At 40.2% G+C, this 22,383-nt stretch overlaps 1 protein-coding gene across 1 annotated transcript in view; it reads right to left on the minus strand.

Annotated features, from left to right (window-relative positions):
- LOC125988495 (metabotropic glutamate receptor 4) overlaps positions 1-22,383 on the minus strand; it is an 87,622-nt gene that overhangs the window by 50,575 nt on the left and 14,664 nt on the right. The window contains exon 2 of the mRNA XM_049753784.1: positions 9,717-10,626. Coding sequence (XP_049609741.1) covers positions 9,717-10,223 — 507 coding nt within the window. The 5' untranslated portion in view covers positions 10,224-10,626. The remainder of the gene's footprint in view (positions 1-9,716; positions 10,627-22,383) is intronic.

Consider the following 22,383-nt stretch of genomic DNA (forward strand, 5'->3'; position numbering starts at 1 on the left):
AATGCCATTTCATAGGCTGCCTGAGTACCGTAAGATGCTTACACCGCTCGAGCTTCTCAAAGTCGTCTACATCCATTTGCTCAGCTTCTTAAATGTTTTTGTGCCATAACAAATAGGTCCTCGTATACAGATTTCTATCTGAGTATTTTTTGGCTCTTGGCTGCTCTGCGCCTTCCCTGCTTTTATCTTTCCTGCTTGCTGACTTAGTTTAGACAGAGAGAAAGAAAGACACCCCCACACACACAAACCCCCCTGCTGTATTTTCCACCCGAAACCAAAATTCTTGAAATTAATCGACTCAAAGCAATCAATCAATTTTTCTCTATAAGATGATCAGGTAGAGCTGATGCCACCTGTCCAGATGGAACGTACGGTATGCGGCCGGCGACACGCTGGACTCCTGGAGGACGAAACTCTACTTTGAAACGAAACTCATATTTAAAATCAGACTTTAAAACCCTAATTTGAAACCCTAACCTGTGTTTGAACCCTACATGTCGCCTTAAATGCGGGGCACAGATCGTAGTCCTAATGAAACAGCGGGGGACTTGTGAATGACATACAATTCCATGTTCTCTAAAATTAGACAACTTGAAGCCTTTCAGGATTCCTGAATGGAAGATGATGAGTGTCGAACTTTAGCGAGCTTTCTTGGAAATGAGCACTGGACAAAGGAGTTCCCCGGTAAGGAGCAGGAGCTAATTACATCTTGCATCCTCGAGCTGCAGATGACAAGTCTGTGCGGCCCAATGTTTTTGAACAAATAGAACGAGACTTAACTTGAGTGCATCCTAAGGTTGACAACTAATTCATTCTACTGAAACCAAAATACAGAAGGCCAAAATATATGAAACTTATATAACTCATAAAAATCATACTTATTTAATATTTTACTACAGCGGGTGTGTCTCAGCGTTCTATTTCCCTCCCAGCTGTTAATAGCTTACTATTCTGTTCCGACCTGTGAAAACTTCTGATATTTCACATCTTGGTCACTGCTCTTTGGAATGTTGCTGCGTAAACAGTCTGTGCTGACAAATTCACAGGGCTGTTAAATAATTCAAAGCACTCTGCAATCCATTCTCCCTGCCAGCTTTTAGAGCTCCAACCACCCTATTGATTTGTGTCGTGCCACCTCATTGAGCGTATGCGTATGTGTGGACACAACCAAATTAAAATTTCTTTGAAATATAAACAAAAAAGGTTTGGTTAGTGGAAGTAGACAAAAGAAATGTATGTGTTATTTATGACTTTTTTTTTTTTGATGACTGAACAGAATGTAGGGTACTTTTTTGAAATCCTTGACTAATATTTGAGCCCTTGTTGAATATCTCATAAGAACTTGAAGGGAGCTGATTAGCACCACTAAATTATCTATTACGACAGCTATTAAGAAACCATCACTTGAAAAGAAGAAATATCCATGAAGTGATTATTTTTCCTTCCATTAAAAACTGATTAGGGCGGTTCCCTTTGAAATAAGTTTCTGAATTAACTTTCAAAGGACAAGGACGGAAATCTGTAAAAAAAAATAAAACACTCTTAATGATCCATTCAGAGTACCTCGTTCATATCTGCTACTACAACTGCATGGCAAACATGGCTTAAAAATGCAGTCATGAGTGTGCATATCGCTGATGTGCAAAAAACGGCTATGAATCTCCGGCCATCTATTACAGCTTTGCATTTGCTGAGCAGTGCAAAAGGAAATACGATGAGGAAACGATGGAATTGACACGCCAGATTATTGATACACATGTACTAGTATTTCTATGTAGCGCTTTTCATAACTACGCATAGTAGGTGATGTGAATTGGAGCCATTCCTTGTAACATAAACGAAAGCTTACACCTCCAGTGCATGTTCAACTTCTCTACAACTTTAAAAAAGTACTCCTTTGCAAACCCCAATAGTACATTCCATTAAATATTTGATTACTGCATTTTCCAGCTGTACTTGCAGAAAAGAGAAATGGGGCGCGTTGATAGTGCATGCAGCTGAGTTAAGTGAGTGTGCCTGCAGTCTCTCAGGTTTAGAATCAAGCGGAGACTTGCTAATGTCTAAGATCTGATAGCGGCTATGTTCGGATCGTGTCATTCCTGGATGTGCTTTGACGCTGACCACAGCAGACAGCTAACGTGAGCAAAGCATCCTTTTCATCCGAGGTGACTTTAGGTCCTGCAAATGGGGTAAATAAGGAGAAACTTGGGCATTGATTGAAGCAACTGATCTTTTTGAGAGTCAGTCTTTGTCTGAATCTTAAATAGTGTCCAATATCAATGTGTGAAAATACACTAAGAATTATAAAAATCACTTTTTTGGAGGGTATGCGACAAAGTCGACATCATTCCTTCACGAGCTAATAGCCAAATTATGGTAAAATAGCTAAGCTAATACCTAAAGCTAAGTTAAAGTTACTTTTAGTAAAGTTACTATTTTTTCCAATAGGTGACAAGCAGGACATTTTTGGCATAAAGCATCCTCCTAATTGTGATAGCAGAATTCTCAAATTTCAGAATGGCTCGCTCAAAGACACATTTTCATATATCAAAGTGTCACTTAGCGGTCTATATTTTCACATTTTTAACATTTGAAATCAGGAGGCCATTGCAGATGTGCGAGGATGTTTCCTTAAAAAAAAAAAAAGCTGTCTGCTTCACTACAAAGTCTGATATCCTCCATTACCCTTTTTTTCCCTTCTGCAATTATTCCAATGGGAAGAAAAATTAAGCTAAATCATTTTAGAGAGTAATGAGAGAAAAATGAAAGCACCGAACAATGTGATTAAATTGTTGCTCGGTGGTGTTATTCCAATTACAACAACTCAAGTGTGAGTCACTATATAATTTCAAGTGGCCCAAAATGAAAGAGCTGTCACGACGATGCTGCTTATAAAAGGAGCACACACAAAAACCAGCTACAGAGTTGCAGATATTACAATATCTTTCACAATGTTAGGAAGCCTTGTTTAAAATCTATACAACCTAAAAGTGGCTAAATGCTGACTCCGAACCACACAGTGCCAACATATTTGGACAATTTTTTATGAAATAAAGCTGAGATTATTTTTTTTAAACCAATGGGCTTGTTGACCGGTGCAGGGTGCGCCCCGCACACTCTACCCTAAAACCAGCTGCAGTTGACTCGGTCTCACAGAGCATAAGCAATATTTCATTGTCCAGGTTCTCAAATAAATCAATGTTTTACTATTGTATTCATTTGTGCTGAGCTTAGTATAGCCAAGCCCTGAGTGACATTTCAATTAAACTTCCAACAGAGACGGCTTGTTTTTGCATTCATATTATTATTTTTTAAGTCACATTAGAATAGCCGCAAATTAGTTTCACTTGTATTATGTTTGAGATCTTTGAGTTCTATTTGATAAAGCATCTATCCATCTTTTTTAACACTTATGCTCATTAGCGTGCTGAAGCCTGTGTTCACTGACACCAGGGCTGAAAGGTAAGGAACACTGGTACCCAGCAAATTGGTAGATTCACAGGATGCTTTTTTTTTTCTGCTCCTCCTATTTATTTATTTATTCATTATTTATTCAGCACGCTTTTGTTATACTTGTTTACTTGTTTGTCTGTTGTGAGCCATGTCTTGTCACCGTGGGATAGGGGGGAACGAAATTTCGGTTTCTTTGTGTGTCTTTGGCATGTGGAGAAATTGACAATAAAGCTGACTTTGACTTTGACTTTGACTTTTACTCTGCAAATTTGTTCCAATAAGATGAAAGTAACATCTCAAATAAAATATATAACAAATAATAATTACACAGGTCAACAGAAAATGTGATTCTCTTTACCTTCATAGCAGCCAAACATCCTCTCTTTTTGTAGGTTAAGCCAGTATTCATTTATTTTTTTCAATTTGTATTTTATATATTATTTTTGGGGTGGCATGGTGGTTAGCACGTCTGGCTCACAGTTCAGAAAGTGCAGGTTTGATTCCGCCTGTGTAGAGTTTGCATGTTCTTCCCGTGCCTGCGTGGGTTTTCTCCGGGCACTCCGGTTTCCTCCCACTTCCCAAAAAACATGCATGGTAGGTTGATTGAGCACTCCAAATTGCCCGCAAGTGTGAGTGCGAGTGAGTGCGAAAGGTTGTTCGTTCGTCTCTGTGTGCCCTGCGATTGGCTGGCAACCAGTTCAGGGTGTCCCCTACTGCCCGATGACGGCTAGGATAGGCTCCAGCACACCGACGAACCCAGTGGGGACAAAGCGGTACAGGAAATGGATGGATGTATGGATATGGATTTGGGCTTTATTTATTTGTAACAAAATATTAATATAGTAGATGTTTTTCATTATCATTACAACATTCCCTGCTCCATTCCCTTTTGACAGTGAGCCCAAACTATTGTGTTTAAATTATTCATTAACATAGGTCAACTCTGTTTTGGGCTCATCTTTGACCAGATGACATTGCCATTGACAGCTCAAGTATTAAAAAGTGAAATGAGAAAAAATGACTAGAATTGCCACCCTTCACACAATCAATACGGCAGCTGTCATGAAATTATTGATCGCTCTTAATTTAACGTGCTTGAGTTACTGAAGGCTTTCTGATTTCTTTCCAAGCTTTGTTAAAGTCAACTAAATCCGAGGCACGGCAGCCTGGATGATGGATGGTGGGCTGATGCTGAGATCTTGCAGGTTAGACAGCTGCCTGAGCCTTTAATCCCACGCTCTTTTCAAGGATGCGATGGTGCCGCCTCCCTTTGCTGGATTTTGTTCACTAAAATTGTTTCTTTTGGGGGTCTTTTAAACTTTTAAAGACGCGTTAGAGTGGAGTTCCACACGTACATGGCAAACGTGGGCGAGACAACAGCCAATGCGGCAAACTGACAGCAAGAAATCCTGTTGTGTCTCCCCTATTGGATCTCGTTCCGATTTTCACAGCAATGCTCAGCAGAATGCAATTAAACATAAAAATAAAGTCATTATACCCCCTCCCCCCTGCTAACATGCCCTCAGTAGACCAGACAGTACACACTAATTAAACAGCCAAAATTAATTTGTGTGAAATTTTTCGAACGAAGCAAGAAAAAGGTGCCAGAGGAGAGAGGCAGACTGGTGCTTATTGCGAATGTACTTGCTGATTACCAGCAGTGGCTCCAATTGCTTGCAGAGGGATTTCAAAACTTTAAGAGCAAATGGATGAAGTGGAGCAAGAATGAAAAAGGTATGATTTCTTAGAAAGCTTCACTTTGGGAAATGGCTGTGTTTTCTTGGGCTGGAGTTAGAGCTGAGTTAATCCTCACCCTAAAGCAGCTCCCTGTACAAGCAGAGATGCAGAGTTTCATGGATTTGGTGTGTAGAGCTGTAAAAGTCAAATTGAAGGGCAAAGCCCACCGCTCTGTAAAATGATGAGGGTATTTTCTTGTTGCTTGTTTCCTTTGCGTCAAAGTTGTTGAAGGAAGAATAAGGTGGTTTAATGGTTATAATATTTACTGGCCATGGTTTGCGGGTTTCAAGGAATGTGTTGTGTAAATTAACTACAGCGTGTTAGCATGAAATTACTTGTTTAATGTAATTGAACTTTGAAACGTAGCCCTTGTGCAAAGGTGCTAAATATGATACAAAGCATGGATGCTCGCTTGTAAGACCTGCACGAGGACTTCTATTTTCTACTGCTAATGCCAACTTACATAAAAAGATTTCGAGTTATAGATCAGGCAGGAATTGTATGATCCTTTAAACCGACACTTAAGTCTGCCGCTGATAAAATACAAAAGCGCCCATTATATGCTATCCCTTTATTTAATCATCTATCCACTCTTTGTCATGGTTGTAAAACATCATGCGTATATAAAATGCTATTTCTCAAATCTAGTAAATGAAAGATTGGTGAGGACCAACAAAGTTAATCTAAGCCCGAGGAAGTAAAATGACTTTATTTGCATTGCGTTTACATAATGCTCAGTGATTGTGTTAGCAAATTATTGCTGAAGGTATAAGAATATAAACTAAAAATGTTCTTGTTCTCAAAAACATGGCTTATTGCAAATCTTCAATCATATTCTTCTACAGAGTCCTTTATTTGTGATATGTGGATGTTAAGGTGTCACACTGTAACCATTAACTGTCTTAATTAATGTAGGCCCTATTGACATGCAAGCGATAACCTTTACATTAAACATTTCAACTCCTGACAGTATTTGGCTTTCAGGGTCCGATGAAGTGTGCGTTTCAAGCACGTGTATGCACATTTTGGAGCTTCTCGTTTAGTGGAGGCTGACAAGTTGATCCAATAAGAGCCTGGTCTCAACACAGCGAAATGTAGGGATGCATGCGTGCGTGCGTGTGCGTGTGTGCATATATGGCGGTGTGTGTGTATATCGGTGTGTGGGTGTGTATGGGGGTGCACCGCACTTCATGCCCTCTGTATGTCTTTAATGAATGATGCAGACGGAACTTCTCAGAATGCACAGCAGGAAAGTTAAACCCATTTCTTGGTTCTGAGAGAACCAATCCAGCATCATCCCTCATGGCTTTGCCGTGCCAATACACAGGAAAGACTTGTGCACACTGTCTGAGCTGGCTTGTACATTATTTACCAAGCTTCTGGGTGGAAGCATCCCACACACACACACACACACACGCTCCTCACCCCGTTTCTTTGTCTCAGCAAGTTAATTTCAACACCCGAAACACTGCCTTGTTTTCTGACTGCTGATTTCATATGCCCCATGCCGTGTCAGTAATGCTCAGGTGGGAGGAGTAGCCAAGAGGTGTACACCAGAGTATTACTACTTTAATGATTCAAGTAAAAAAGTCCTACAAAAAATGTCTAAAGTTAAAAAAATAAATGAAAAAAATTGAAGTTCTGATTTTTTTTTTTTTTAATCAGAGGATGAATGGAAGAAAAATTGCAGCACACAATAATCACTTCGACTGCACCAATGGTCAATTACATCTTACAAAACTAACAAATGAAGCCATGAAAAATTTAATTGTCTTTGTTTACTGACAGTAATTATACAGAAAAACTTTACTATCAACAATTTATCCACAGACGCTTATGTAAAAGTAATGATGTAAATGTAGTGCATTACTACCCACTTCTGATAATACTCTATTTAGAGATACATAGATACAGAAGAGGCCCCGATTATAATCGATATATCCTCCACTAACTACTACGTGGTCCAAGTGGTCTAGTCAAAGCTGGACTAGGGAGTTCAAAGAAGGAGCTTTCAACCTCAATCCCTTGGCATCAATTACATAACGGTATAGTAAAATATTCATAACACGCAACCAGGACGGACTCCTGCTTACCCGAGAGTGCTGAGCTAACACTTCACCATCAGCCACTCACAGACCACGGGGAAGATAAAGAAAAGGCCAAAAGTTTAGAGGCTGAAAACATGAAGCCAATTACAGAGGACAAATAAATTATTCCCTCATGAATATGGCAAGCAGCTACAGAAGGACGACACAAATGAAGTTGGCCGGAACACTACATCAAGTTAGATTGCCTTTAGACTTGTGCCAGAACATCGAAAAATGATAAGCAGTTAAAGCACCAACGCAAGCTAAGAAAAATACAATACAGCCGCGAGATTGGAGTATATCGTCTCTGTCCATAAACAACTGGGCAAGTCACCATAGTGATGTATTGCTCCTGTTTTCAAGAGCAGCAAATTTATTTCACACAAAATGCAGGCTTTTGAAAAAAGAAAAAAAAAGGGTTTAAAGATACCGACTGTTGCGTTGCTTGTGTTATAAAGTGTGAAAACAGATTCACAGCAATCTGTTGAGAATATCTGTCAAATGGACCACTGTGGTTTACCTATTTATTTGTTTTCGATTTTAACAACAGCAATGAATAAAATGACATCTTAAAAGAAACATTGAGGGGATACTCACATGATAATAAATAAATATACGCATCGTTCAAAACAACAGTAGCTTTAGCTGTGCGATTTGAAATTGAGTGCAAAACTGTGTTCAGCAAAAATGCTGCTATTGATAGAATACGAAGGAGCATATGGATCATCACGTATTAAAAAGTCCATACTGTCATAACGGGACAGCAATAATAAATAAAAGTACAGTTTCAAGTTGACTGCTCAGCACGAGAAACATGCTGAAAGATGCAGACTAGAGTCTTAGCTTTCTAATGATTAGAAGGAAGTGGGGAGCGGTGAGACCTCCTCACCACTCAGAGGAGTCCTAATTATGGTTTTATGTGACTATAACGCTCGAGAAAAGAGCCGGAACCCGCTGGCTGAGCCGTGTGCCATGTGGGAGCACAACCTTAAGTTTACTTGCTAGTCAATATCCCTTTTGTGACCTCAAAAGCTTACAAATAATGCCAGCAGAGTGGTTTCTGCCTGGTCTTGCTGAATTTCACACTTTGCTAATCCACTGTATGAAATTCTGAGAGATAATGGACCATTTAGCCAGGCCCATGTGTACTTTTTTTAAATCAGGAAATACTCACTGATACTCATTTGCATTATCTTGGAATACCTTGTTTTCATTGACAATATAGATATGATCTCCCTGTCTGCCCCTTTATCTTTACGTCAGTGGCGAAGCTGTCAAATCACGAAATGTCCAAAAACCAAGCTAAATTGTCACCAACAGCTCATACTTGCACGCATCTCATTTACTAGCACTGATCTGTGAATGAACAACGCCTGAACGCCATCCGTCTATAGAACACAGTTTGCCATCTTCTCCTATCAAATCCATTGTTCCCAAGAACACTATGTCCTGTGCTGTTAGCACTCACGGTGCAGCTCAGTGACCTTTTGACAGATAAAATTTAAACTAATTTGCTCCCACATAGTAATTGGAAGATGCGGCAGCACCAAGGCAAAATCCTTCCGACAGAATGCCTGGCCAGTTATGTTTGTGAAGCCATATCACAAACTTGCTGTGGGTCTTCCTGCCATTAATGAAATCAATCTCTGCTGATTAAGTTGTAACAGAGTATATGAGGTGTTATAAGGTCTCTGCTGCGACCCTTCTTTTGTAGGTAAAGGGAAGAGGAATAAAGTTTCTCTTCAGAGCAAATATACAGCATCCTCTGAATGGAGCATGTCTGCACGTAGTGGGTATAAAATAAAAGTCTTCACACCCTCATTAAAATGTCAGGATTTTGTGGTGAGAACAAGAGCACCTTTATTATCTGTAATGTGAACACGGAATTGAAAAGAAAATTGGAATTTTTTTACAGGGCAAATAAAAACCAACTTGGTTGCATAAATATGCACACCCTTAAACTAATACTTAGCTGGAGCATTTTTTTATTACTCTACAGCACATCTTGGCAGGGCCATTCCAAAATTACACTTCTGGGGAAGATGATTTTTCTTTATTTGGATGTATGCTTTGGGTTGGCGAAGGCGTCTAAATTCTAAGTGATTGCCATCTGATTGCGTCAATCAAAACTAGCCTTTATTAGGTTGGTAAAAGAATGTTTGGTGAAGGTCTTGTAATAATCCTGAATAGCTGACAAGCACAAATATAAGCTGTTTACATTTTATAAACGCTATATGTGGTTTGTTTCGAACTACAATGAGACTCGCCATTGATTAATTCTGATTTATTGTCTTTGACATTTTGTGGTCTCTAAAACCCGGGCCCATGAGAAAATGTGTGAAATAAATGGGATTTAGGCTGCTGAGCTACTGTCTACAGAGAATAAGATAATTTTGCAGATACCGAAGAAGCGGTGATTGTTGTTGTGCAAGGACTGACCTTAAAGAGACGCAGTATATTGGCCACCATGATTGACACAGAGCTAGAAGACGCGCCGATCACGCCGACCACCCGCTCCGGCTTTGTGATGATGGGCGGCCCTCCGCTGAGGCACTTGACATCGGTCGAGTCCTTCTCAATCAGAGCCTGCACGAACGTCAGCGATTGCTCCAGAGCGTGAGTGTCGCGGGAGCAGGTGTCCAAGATGCGAGCGCCCAGAGTGATGTTAGGCAGCAGCTCGTTGTCATTATTGATGCGGTCCAGAGCGAACAGCATGGCCTCCAACCGGTGAATCCCTTTCTCCTTCTTGAGCTCGCCACAGGCTTTGCCATCATTTCCCCTTGCATGCACTGGGAAAAGCCCACCCAGAGATATGTCCCCATCAATGCGTATTGAGTTGAGGTGCGTGTGGCCAGGCATTCTGGGCTTGGCCGCCCGGGAGGTGAAGAAACAACAAGCAAGCAGCGACAGCCACCAGCACCAGACAAAGCCACCTGGCAGGTTCATTTTGAATCAGCAGCCACCTGTCACCCTTTGACCATAAAAGAGGTGAGCACGCATAAACGCACATGCAAACGCCACAATATTCAGACCAAAGTCATCTTCTTTCCAGCGAGGACACAATTAATTATCCTAGTTCAGGTTTGTTGGGTCTGGCTCTTTCCTTCTTTGCTTTTTCAGTCTTCCCGCAGTGGAATGCGGTCGCTACGTGCACAACCTCAACGATGTAGAGAGAGCCGAAAGTGAAACTGCAAAGAGCATTCTTAGACAACTTGAGTAGAAAACAAAAGGAAGTACGTTAGCCTTTCTTGTGCTTGTGGGGAAATCACTATGGAGCTCCTGGCTTTCTTGCTGTCCTTAAGGCTGGGGGAAATTCACACGAGGGCCCAGCGGACTGCACGGAAAGTGCCTGTGGAGAAAAAGAGGAAAAGTATATTAGCAACATTCAAAAGTAAAGGAAAAATGGAAGGAAATGTGCTTCCTCGCATTAGTACTCCACACAGTTAAAGTTTAATAAATCATTTGAAATCCAATTAAAGCGAAACACGTCTGGCACGTAAAGCAAGGCCATGAACTTTAACTTTTAATCCACATCTCTTTTCACCTTTTTTAAAGTCCAGGTTGGCCCAAGAGATCATGTTTTGGATTTCACTCCTCGAGCGCTTTCCACAGTGAATTATTTTCCTTTTTCCTTGAGCAGAACAGATTTGCTGCCATTGGGTATTCCAGTATACAAATGTTAATGACGAACTGATGGTATATTCCTGTCTCAACCCTTAAAAAATATTTCTAGTTCTATACCACTTATCATGGTCAGGATGACAGGGACGCTGACTTATGAAGAGAGGAGGGATACGTCCTCAACTGATTACCTGTCAATCACAGGGCGGTGAGCTTTGCTTTGGAGCCTACTTTGTTTGATACGTGTGATATTAAAGAAGAAGGTGTCTTTTTTTTGGGCTGAATTCAACATGCCTTTCTGGCTTTACGTATGATCCAGATTCCATGAAGCAGATTGGCTTATTCCATTCTCTTGCTATGTTGTACAAAATTCTAACAGCCATACTGAGACAAAAACCATTTTGTACAATTTTAGCCAAACATGTTCTCATTTATTCCATTTCAGTGAGACAATAATGTTCTCTGGTGTTATGTAAACATATTATGTGGGTCAATTCATTTATTGGTTATGAGTCCATCCCAAGTGAATTATGATCGAGTCCGACACTTATCAGATCGAAGATGTGCCAAATGGACGAATGGAATATTCCTTAATAAGCATCTGCTCTTTATATCAATATTCCACTTGCTCAGTATATATAGTGCTTGGGCTGCACATTTCTTCTTGATCTTCTTCTGAGCATCTCAGCTTCGTCAGTATACGCGAAGTGCTTGTATTCCATGCTGCTCCCGTCTATGTAAACACAGCCTCCTACTGTGGCCACAGCATGCAAGACCACAAATTCTGAAGCACCATGGCTTTTTCAGTTATTCCACCAAAGAAAGGAGATATATCTACGTCACTACTCCAAAATAACACGTTTTCCCCAATTTTGAGCTCGCCTTATTAACGAGAAGGTTTTGAAAGATTTGCATGAATTCTAGACAGCTTTTATGTCTTCTAGCATCCGCATCACTTCTCTTTCTTTTACATCAACACGGCATCAGAACGATGCCCTGTACACTAACACAGTTCCCATCCTGCTGGGAATGAAAAGGAGATATTTATATAATCTGCACAGATCCACCTTCTAAAACGCAGCATCTATAATGGATGAGTGCTGAGCACTCGCTGGAAAACACCTTGTTCTGAGGAAAAGCCTCAGATGGAAGCGGGAAACCTGGGAACGGTCTCTCTGGAAATGAGTTTAAAGAGACAAACTAAGATTTTATCAGCACACAATCAAACGTTTGTGCAATGACGGCACCTGTCTTTTAGCCATAGGTCCGATACAACTTGCGATACTCTTACTTTGAGCAGAGAGCAACTTGAAAAACATTTTTCGCTTTTAAAATATATTTTCTTTATTTGAATCACATTGGGGGCGGGGGTTGTCATATCACGGTGGATTAGAAAAGAGATGCAGAACATTTAACGTTAATAAAGCACGCGAAAAAAAATGTGAAAAAATTCCTTTGGAGTCTTTAGAAATGTGTCGAGACATCTCAGCGATGGAATCTTTGCTGCCACCGCATTGCTGTCCTCGCTCGGTGAAACTCAGTATGCACACTGGCACTTTGAGCAGCCGTTTGGTCAGGGGTAGGGGAGGGGAGGGGTGAGGGGGGGATTTGTGCAGATAAACATCAGCTGTCTGTAGAGGCCAGGACTTGTGTACCAAATCCAGGCAGGCACACGTATTGTGCTAGTTTTGAAGCAACGCCACTTCATAATATTTGTTTATGTTTCCTTTAGGAAATGCTTAGGGGTCAGGAGTAAGAAAGCGAACAACTTCAGGGGATTTAAATTAGAGAGGATTTTAAAAGTGGGGCATAGTATAAATCTCAGTTCTGACAAGTGATTAAAGTTTGATGCGAGTGATTCTCCATTTTGAATGTGTCTTTGGCAAGTCGCCAACCAGCAAGCAAAAATAATTTAGCAAGCTTACGCATGCCAGACGGCTGCGAGGAAACCCTGCAGAACAATTAGCGACTGTGGCGCTCTCGTTTTGTTTTCAAGTCAAAAGTGATTCCCTTTGTGTCAAGCTGCAGGGAACAAAAATGTTTTGAGGTTCTTCCAGCCTTGATGTGAAATGAACATGGGATAGTTTTACACACATGAAAATAATGATGATGATATTCAAAGAGTTTGAATTTGAAATTTGACAGATGTAAATAAAAATGTGCTTGGTCAGCAGTTTACTGGAACCGCACAGTGGCCTCATTCTAAACAGCACTTTTTTGATAATATATTTATGATTTTACGGTACTTTCAAAACAAATGTTATTTGATAAACGTCAACAGCCTTCAGACAAATAATGTATCTGGGTAAAAAAAAGGTCCCTCAGAGACAAGCTTCCTCCATCTGATAAAGTTGTTCAAATCCAACAGGGATCCATATGTCCATTGTGACAACTTCAGAAACAAGTTGAAAGCTTGAAAATGAATATTTGATTGCTGGTCTCCTCAGAACATGAGAAAACATCAGGCAAGCCTCCATTCCATAATGTAGCACTCTGCAGTGCATGCTATTGACATTCAGCAGCATGTGGAAACAAAAACGTAGCCTCTTTGCTTTCCAAACATGCAGCCATTGTTTTCTACACCAGGATGCAGACTTCTCCGCTTTCTTTGTCAGTCACATAAGTTTAATAATTACCCTCATCAAAGCGACTATTGTTCGTCGACAATAGCGGTGTCAAGAAGAAGGAAAGGAGTGACACATCTTTGCAATTCGGTGGCTCGCTCGTGGGGTGACAGAAATTAAAGACAACAAATTACTGTGGGTAAATCACAAACATTTAAAGCCAAAACATTTTTAAACGTGTATCAAAATTGCATTAAAATTCAAAATATGACCCATAGCCATGTTGATTTAGTCCGAGGCAAGTCAAGGTAGCACTAATGAACTGAAAAAGGCAGCGGGCATAAAAATGCGATGCAAAGGAATTTTAAAGGTGGTTCATTTCATTACATGCAATGTAACTTTCTACTCGGCAGTCTTTATCCACACCATCTCAATAAGTGACACCTCTCCACGCCTCCATGATCTTAAGTCTTGGGAACACCCACCATTAGCTCGCACCACCAGACACGACTGATTCTTATTCACCCGCTAATATTTTTTTCAAGTAAAATGCAGATTCCATTAACAAACAGTCGGCGCCTGCCGCAGCCCGGGGCCAGCCGGGCCTCATTTAATGGGGGAAATGCAGAATAGGACACTTGTCAACGTTTATTGGAAAGCGAATCATTCTGAGAAATGAAATGCTGGAAGCCTGCCGAGTTTTGTCGTTTCTTACACACGTTATGTACAACAGGACAGTATGTTTCCCACCCGTATGCTCATATGAAAGATCTGAATTATTCACAGGCAAAACTGAAACATTACTCCCAACATATGCACTATTAATGCAACAAAGGCATTATGAGGAAGGCAGCTATGATTTGTTCTGACTCAATGTCTTATTCATGACAGAATGCATTTCAAGATGGAAAGGTGATAACAATTGTGGTGTATGTGTGTATGTATTTCCAATTTGATGCCGAGAGCAAGACCTATCGAGTCCAAACAATTAACCAAGCTCTGAAGCCCTCTTCAGAAGACGCTTTCAGGCTGTAACATGAAGTAATACCTAGCTAACCCGTTGCGGAGTGTGCACCGTAGGTAGTTTTGCCACAGAAAAGCGATTGCTCCAACAGTGCCTCCCTCAGCAGTGACAATAAGCGGGCATTTGTCAGGATCCCAAATTTCGAATCACACTGGGTGCTTCTAAGTATAGCTGGGCTTTAACTGCACTTCTGGAAGCAGGAACTATGAGTACTGCCTCCCTCTGATTCCCACCACCCTGTCAAAGAGGGTTTCACTGTTGAGCCATGCTTGAATGGATAAAGTGGAATTCTTATCATGAGAGCACCACCATTTACTTCCTGTCTACACAGGCAAGGAGAGGAGCAGATTTTTCACCTCGGGGGCACGGATATTTGGACAGAAAATAGAAGAGCCTGGAGCTTGTATTTGGAAATTTCCTGATTGATTATCACCAGTGTAAAACGTGTGACAAAATGTGTAGGCGATGTGTAAAGCACTGATATTCTGTAAATATTTTCCATGGGGACTAAAAGTTTCATCAAGACATGAAAACAGTTGGGAAACAAACAATGTGATTTCCGAATGGTGGCCATCTTGTCCCCCCCCACGTTCAAGACTTCTTTCTCCCTGGCACGGTGGATGGTGGATACGTTGGCTTTCGATGGCGCCTTATGTGGGGTGGATGAGAGTTCCAGACCAAATTTGGCTCAGGAATTGACGCTTTTGACGGGCTGAACCGACAGCTTGTGGTGCAGCTCACAACAGGGACTGAGTGACATAGATGCCCAACGAGGCCCATAAAAAGTCATAAAGCAAAAGGATTGCGTAATTTGGTCTTCAATTGATTTGAGCGTTTCTAAGAATGTGCACGTTGTGCTGACTTTTAATCTCTGTCTGCTCCTTTAGTCACAGCAGCTACTTTACTGGTCTACAACAGGTGGCCTGTGGCCCACATGCAGCCCAAGCCCATAAAATGAGTGGTATCATGTTGAGTAAAGCTCTCGTGACGTTCTGTTTCGAGGGAAGTGGCCTACAAACCAATGTAAGGACCAGCTTGCCAAATATTGTCTACCAGCACTAGAATGGCTTCATTCATTCTACGAGATCTACTGTATGCAACTTCAAAGACCATCCATGATTTGGATTTAAATCCTATTCCTTTTTTTCCATCCAGTTTTCTTCCTCTCACCATGAGTGCTTTCCTGGCAGCTGGAGTGTGACCCATACTTGAAGTTATGGGTCCAACCAGGAGGAGGATAAATACACTAATATAAACAGTGAATCAGAGGATGTTTGGCTTGTAAGCTTTACATCATCGCTAATGTGGCTGCCAGAGCATGCTTATTAAAATCTGCCGCTTTATTCTTCTAGTGAGCCATCATCTTGGGTTCTGGAGCGGAAGATTCTTGTTGACCAGTCAATTGCTTCAGGCACAGACGTCAAAGTAATCTTCACAGTGAGATGAGTCAGACTTTGGGTGTAATTAAGCTTTTAAGTACATCACAAAAAAACGACAATTAACTTTTCTCAGCTTTCATTTTGCAAATGTTCTCTTTGGCATTCCGCCATGATTATTTATTTGTGTTTGTTGACCTTTTCAAGATTTTCTGAGGTCTGTTTCACCAATTACTGTTAATTGCTTCTTGTCTCAAATATCATTTCTAAAATGGAATTGTAAGCTATGGCATTTTAATTGGGGGGGGGGGGGGTGAACAAACAATTTATCTGGACAACATATCAAGACAACTCATTTAATTAGATGTTCTTTGGTTTGTTTCCTGTCCTGGGAGAACAAGCAGTTGGAAGATTATTTGTACGTGAATCGTTTCAAACACCCGCAGGAAAAAAAAATATTATTAGGTTTTGATATAAAACCAAACTTTTACCTCAGCTTTTAATAATCTTTACTATAACCTTTTATTCAGGCCTTCCTTATAGGCTGACATAACTCTCACTGTCCATTAATGCCACGTTCCTACAAGACAAGTGAGTTGAGTCTATCTACATGAAAAAGCACTAAGATAGAGCATAAAAATACATCACTTGGTCCTATTTTTATGATGACATACTGTAGATTCAGACATGTAAAGCAGGTCACAAGAGACATGTCGTGCACAATTTAAAAAAAAAAAATCACATATAGAAGAATTGTAACATTCAGTCTAGTACTTGAAATCTAAAAATCAGAAAAGACCATGAAAATGGAAAGATTAAAGCAAAGTTAGTGTTCAACTTTGTTGCCTGCAGCCTGAAAGAAGTCCTTGATGTCCCTGCACGGTAACAGAAGAAACGCTGTGCTTGGCCTCGGGGCGTCTTAAATGTTGCCAGCAGCAAAGAAAATATGCGATAACCGAATAAATGAGTCTTAGCTTCAAGGTCTCTCAAATGTCATTTTCCCATGCAAATGTTTCAAAGTCAACGTCTTTTCAAATAGCCGAGTATCGAAATGCTTTGATTTTCAGAACTTGTTGCGTAAAAGTCATTTTTGAAAGGTTCTGTGCGTAGATGACAATGGGTCTTATTCGCTAACCGTACGTATGCAGAAAGTTGTCCGCCGAATGCGTGTATGCACGTTTGACACAAAAATCTATGATTGAACAATATCATCGTACATGTTCTCCAATCTAAGATTGAAATTAATTAGAAATAAATGACATCGTTATTATTTGTTGTCGGGTTCTGTGTTCAGCAAACTTTTCGATAATGCCGACCATCTGACAATACGATAAAGAGTGAGAAAGTTCTGTGGCTTTAGGCTTTGAACCTCTTCTCATTGGCTGGGATGCGTCAAGCAGATGCCCTTTTTGAGTAAATTATGTTGCGGGTTATGCAAATCGGAAAGCCGCCGGCACATGATGTCATTTACATTGAATTCTGATTCTTCAACAAAAGCACAGTGGTGTGAAGAAAATAGGCCGGTGCGCACGTTGTCAGGAGCCTGATGGTAATCTTGCTTATAAGCTCAACCTTTTGCACAGTACAAATATTTCTATTCGTTTGAAAGTAAATGAGTTATTAAAAATATCCTTATTCACACAGAGCCGAGCATACTGGTGATATATAAATATGTCTATATTTAAGCGGCAGCAATGTTTCTCTATTGGTTTCAATAAATGTACGTACATTTTGGCAGAAAACCATTATCAAGCTTATTATCTTGTACAACACACAACAGTGAATCTAATAAAACTGAAAATAATTATGCATTCAATGAATTGACTTCTATAACGATTCTAAAGGTTTGATGCAAGCTGTTGTCTTAGGCCAGAATCTGACTGCCTGCAAAATCTCTTAGACCTGGTTTCCATGGAGCGCACGAGAAAATTGCTAAAATCATAGCCAAAACATATTTGTATATCTTTTGTGTTGCGTGAAGATGGTGGCCCACCAATATGAAAGAAGATGGATTGAAAAGGCAATTATTTTTTCCCCACTTTTAAAAGCCAAAGTGCCAAAGTGTCAACATGACTTTGAAATTGTTATTTCCAGCTTTCACCTATTTACAAGTGCACTAATGACAAGGTTTGGATACTGTAATTCAAATGCAAAGTGAAGATGTTTGGTGAACACACAAAATTATTTGCGATTGAGATTGACATTGAGAGACAATGTTGTAGAGCTACAAACAAGTTACTGATGACAGGTTTTCAGAAATCACTATCATCCTGAAGCTGGAAATCAAAATAAAAGGTTTTGGGAGAGCTGAATCTCTTGTCGTAAATCTACACCTCAAATTTTTATATCATGTTCCCAAACCCTCACGTTCACTTCCGCAGTGATCATACAAAGGCTAAATTAAAAATGCTGTCTTGGTAATTGTGCTCGAAAATTAATGCAGAGTTGGAGAAGCAATCTTCTGCTAGCATTCATCATGCACCGACAGCCTTGCCTTAAGATAAAGCATGCAGGCAAAAGGGGAGGGAGCAAGATGACAAACAGGGCAATTATCTCGCAGCTTCCTCACACAAAAGTGTCTGATTGAACTATCGGAATATTTGGCTAAAGAAAGCATTGAAAAGTCTGCATCTTGGTCAAACGTCTGGATCATCGGTGATGCCCATCAGCATTATTTGTCAAGCGATTCATTTATTACAAAAGCCGTTAGGTGTGTGGTGATCGTGCGAAGCAGATTAATTGCACGGTTGCCTCTTGGCCTGGAATTCATTTACAAAGGCGCGTTGGCTGCCCGCAGAAAGAAATAATGACACTTTAGCAGGTACTTGTTTTTTTTTTTTCTTACGAAGACAATGAAGACTCAATATTTCTAACAGAACAGAGGTTTACTGACGAAGCCCTAGTTCAATAAATAATCAAGATTGGACCTATGTTCCTTCACAATCTTAATTCTTTAACGTATTAACATTTCTTGCGCTTGTCTAGCCACTGCACATTCTGCTCGATCCAGTGCACATTTGATTGGAATGCACATGGACAGTGACTATACCGTAAGAGCCACATCCAAGACGTCTTTACTGTCTACATTTGAGTATACAAGTCTGATGAGCATGACAGCTAAGGTTGGTGCACAGTCTCAGCTGGAGGCTGAATTGAAATGAAAACCCTCACTTTTATCTATGGGTCACTGTGTATCGCCTGCGGAGCTGCAGCCTTGGACTTACTGCCAAAATTCCATCTGAACACAAATGCTGAGAAAAACATTTTCACAACAAACTTCTAACTTTGAAGTTGTGGTATGCACTAAGCTTTCGGATCTGCAGAGCAACGTGCGGAATGATTGCGGCAGCACACATTTGTAATGCGGTTCCAAGGCCATCTCTTTTGTCCAAATAGTATGATTTTTTTTTTTTTTTTTATAGGCCAGAACAAGCCGAGTTAAATGGCCGTTATAGCTCAATTGTACTTGAGCCACAGATTGTGAAGTGTGTTGCTTGTGCCAACAAAAGGCGTATAATGTATCAATAATGTTGGCATTGAAGAAAATGAAAAATTGGATGGTAGTTGACCAGCTGACTAGTTTTTGAACAAATAAAAATGAATGTTGTTAAATTCATACCACAAAATCAAACCCAAGCCTGAAACAGATTTTTTGAAAGCCCTTAGTCAACGTCTTTAGCTTTCTAGATTCAACTTAATCATAAAATCAAGTTCAGAAGAGTAAGAAAGAGTAGAATCTTTGCAGAGCCAGCAAATATTTCCCATCACATCAGGTAGACATTCATGCTATTGCACCCAAAACCTTTACTGCACACTATGTATTTCTTTTATCATAATGTATCGTATATGCAGCGTGTGTCTGCTAGCTAATATAAGCTCCTGTCAAGCTGAGTCTATGTTCGCCACAGGGCTGCTTTGCTCTGCCATTGCATAATTGTACAGGTCTCCCTTGTCAGCTCTCCAAAGCTCTCCGGGCTCAACGGGAGGTATCGCAGCAAAAGAACAAGGGTCGCGAGTACAAGACATATCATTAATCACACAATCTTTGGGGTTTAGCCTGGGATTATCTGTCCCTGGAGTGACTGAGTCGGTTACCGAACAGACGTTTGGTGTTGCTGCTCGACAGAAATATCAGTCTGCTGGTCCCTGATAGACTCTGCTGTGGCCCAGGCAAATATTACAAAGAAAAAGGTTAACTTCCTTGCTGGCTGCTACAAAAGCACTTCCAAATATAGGCAAGCTTGCACTGGTACTCTTGTCCCTGAATGTTGACAAACAACAAAAAAACTACGTGCAGTGTGAAAAAGTCTACATAACTGCACCCACATTTACTGTATTTTCCAGACTATAAGCCGGCAGTTTTTGCACAAGCTTTGAACCCTGCAGTTTATAGTCCAGTGCAGATTATCTATGGATTTTTTTCATATTTATTTATTTATTTATTTATTTATTTATTTATTTAGTATGATTTGTGCATATTCTCTTACATACAGAAATTAAAACACCGGTGTTTATAGTCTAGTGTGGCTTATACTATTTGAACAAAACAGGATTTTCCCCTAATTCTTATATTTGGGTGCGACATGTGGTCCAGAAATTACGGTATCACTATCAATGCCCACATGAACTGATGAGGAGGGCTGAGCAGACCTTGAGTGACACCTATGCTAATCCCCAGACAAATTGTGACCTGGGTTCCTGATATGGGTGGTAATTGTCATGTCAACTGCTCCCAAAGCTGTCATTTTTACCTGTACAATGAGTGATACATTAACAAGATGGCAGGTCTTTGAGCATATCATACTGCTCACATTGCCTCTGCATTATTAATGTGGCTGTAAAGTGCCTGTTTAATGAGCCATAACTCTCACAGTGACTGTTGATTAGGCATACAACAGTTGTAAGGCTCACCCTTATGGATGTGTCTAAATTTTAGCAGGCCGTTTTGTTTTCCATCCTGAAGCGCTGCCAGGCAAGCACAGGGCAAATACAGTACAGGAATCTGTCAAACTAATTTAAACATCATCTAGACTTAGGGAGATTTTTTTTTTTTTTAAATTGAGCCAAGATTTGCATTTACAAGTTTCAAAAACAGTTTATAATAAGTACTTAGACCAGTAGTTATTATCTTTTCAGACAATAGTAAGGACGCACCAAAAGGTAGCAATTATGGCTCCTTATTCTGGAAGACAGGGATTCATTATAGAACGCGATTAATTGCTGTAAAGTGTACAACCGTTCTGTGTAAAATGGCCCCATCACAATGCTGCTGACGCTGAAATGAGGAGGTCTTGAATTAGATCATTGAGGTTTAAGACAACATTTTACAAGGTAGATTCAGATGCATAGTGGGCAAATAAATATAGCGGAATTGTAAGTTCAAGACTAAAAGTGCTCTAATTTGTGTGTCTTTGGATTGAGGCTGGCTAGCAGATCTTTGCATGATGCATCTATTTTTTTTGTGTCACTTTTTGGAGTTGCAGCAGATGGATAACCATTCTGTGGCAGACCCAGACACAAATGGCTGCCAAATCCGCCAGTAGGCGCAAAAATATTTGCATTATTTCCTTCACAGTTGGCTCAGAGCGTGATATTCAGCATCACTCAAGCAACAGTGAACACAAGCAGTGATTCACTGGCTAATGTTTTGGAGCGGCACAGTTTTAATTTGTCACTCTTGAATAAATGAATGTCACATGATCACACAGGGGCTATTTGGAATAACTACATAGAAATATTTCCTTGTAAAAAAAACAATGGCAGATGGTTCCATTAACAGTTTTCTTCAGGCGGAGGTGGAACAAATTGCTAACGTTCACATTACTCGTCCCATGTTAATTGCTTTTGTCGATAGCTTTGCTTCTAGCACACATATCACCAGACACAATGACCCACCTAGGTCTGGTCCCATTATCAGCAACCTCAAAAGCATTCAATTTATCACAAGCTTTGATTGCAGCAACACATTGTTTTGACAGTGTGCATAATCCAACTTCAAATTTGACCAAAACTGAAGTGCTGTGCATTTAAAAAAGAAAATGTTGTAATATGAAAGTAAAATAACATTTAAAAATCCTTTTGGCTCCTTACCTTCTGGTGGAGAAAATAGTGGATCTCTGATCAGCAGTGCTTTGGGCAGAGTTTTAAAGTGCAATACAAGGCCGAATATCCTCTTTTTTTTTTTTTTTTAAGATCTGGACCATGAATGCAAAAAGACTTGAAGTGCAATTTACGGGAAAAAAGATACAAATCCACGTAACCGTCAGGCGTTGCCATACGCTCACTACCACTGGAGATTTCTGCTGTATCATTCAATGATGGTGGAATTAACAAGCACTGTTTTTAATTAGCGAATGAATATTGCATTGGTGTTGTGTTGATATTGGCAACAACTATGTGATGAGAATAAAAACAGGCAAGACAAAATTTCAAGAAGGTAAGTCAAGCTTGCCGTCATGCCGCCACACTACGAGGGACTATTTCAAAATATAGGTGAATAGAAATGAGGACAATGCGCTATT

The sequence above is a fragment of the Syngnathus scovelli genome, chromosome 2 (assembly GCF_024217435.2).
Source record: "Syngnathus scovelli strain Florida chromosome 2, RoL_Ssco_1.2, whole genome shotgun sequence".
Lineage (NCBI taxonomy): Eukaryota > Metazoa > Chordata > Actinopteri > Syngnathiformes > Syngnathidae > Syngnathus > Syngnathus scovelli.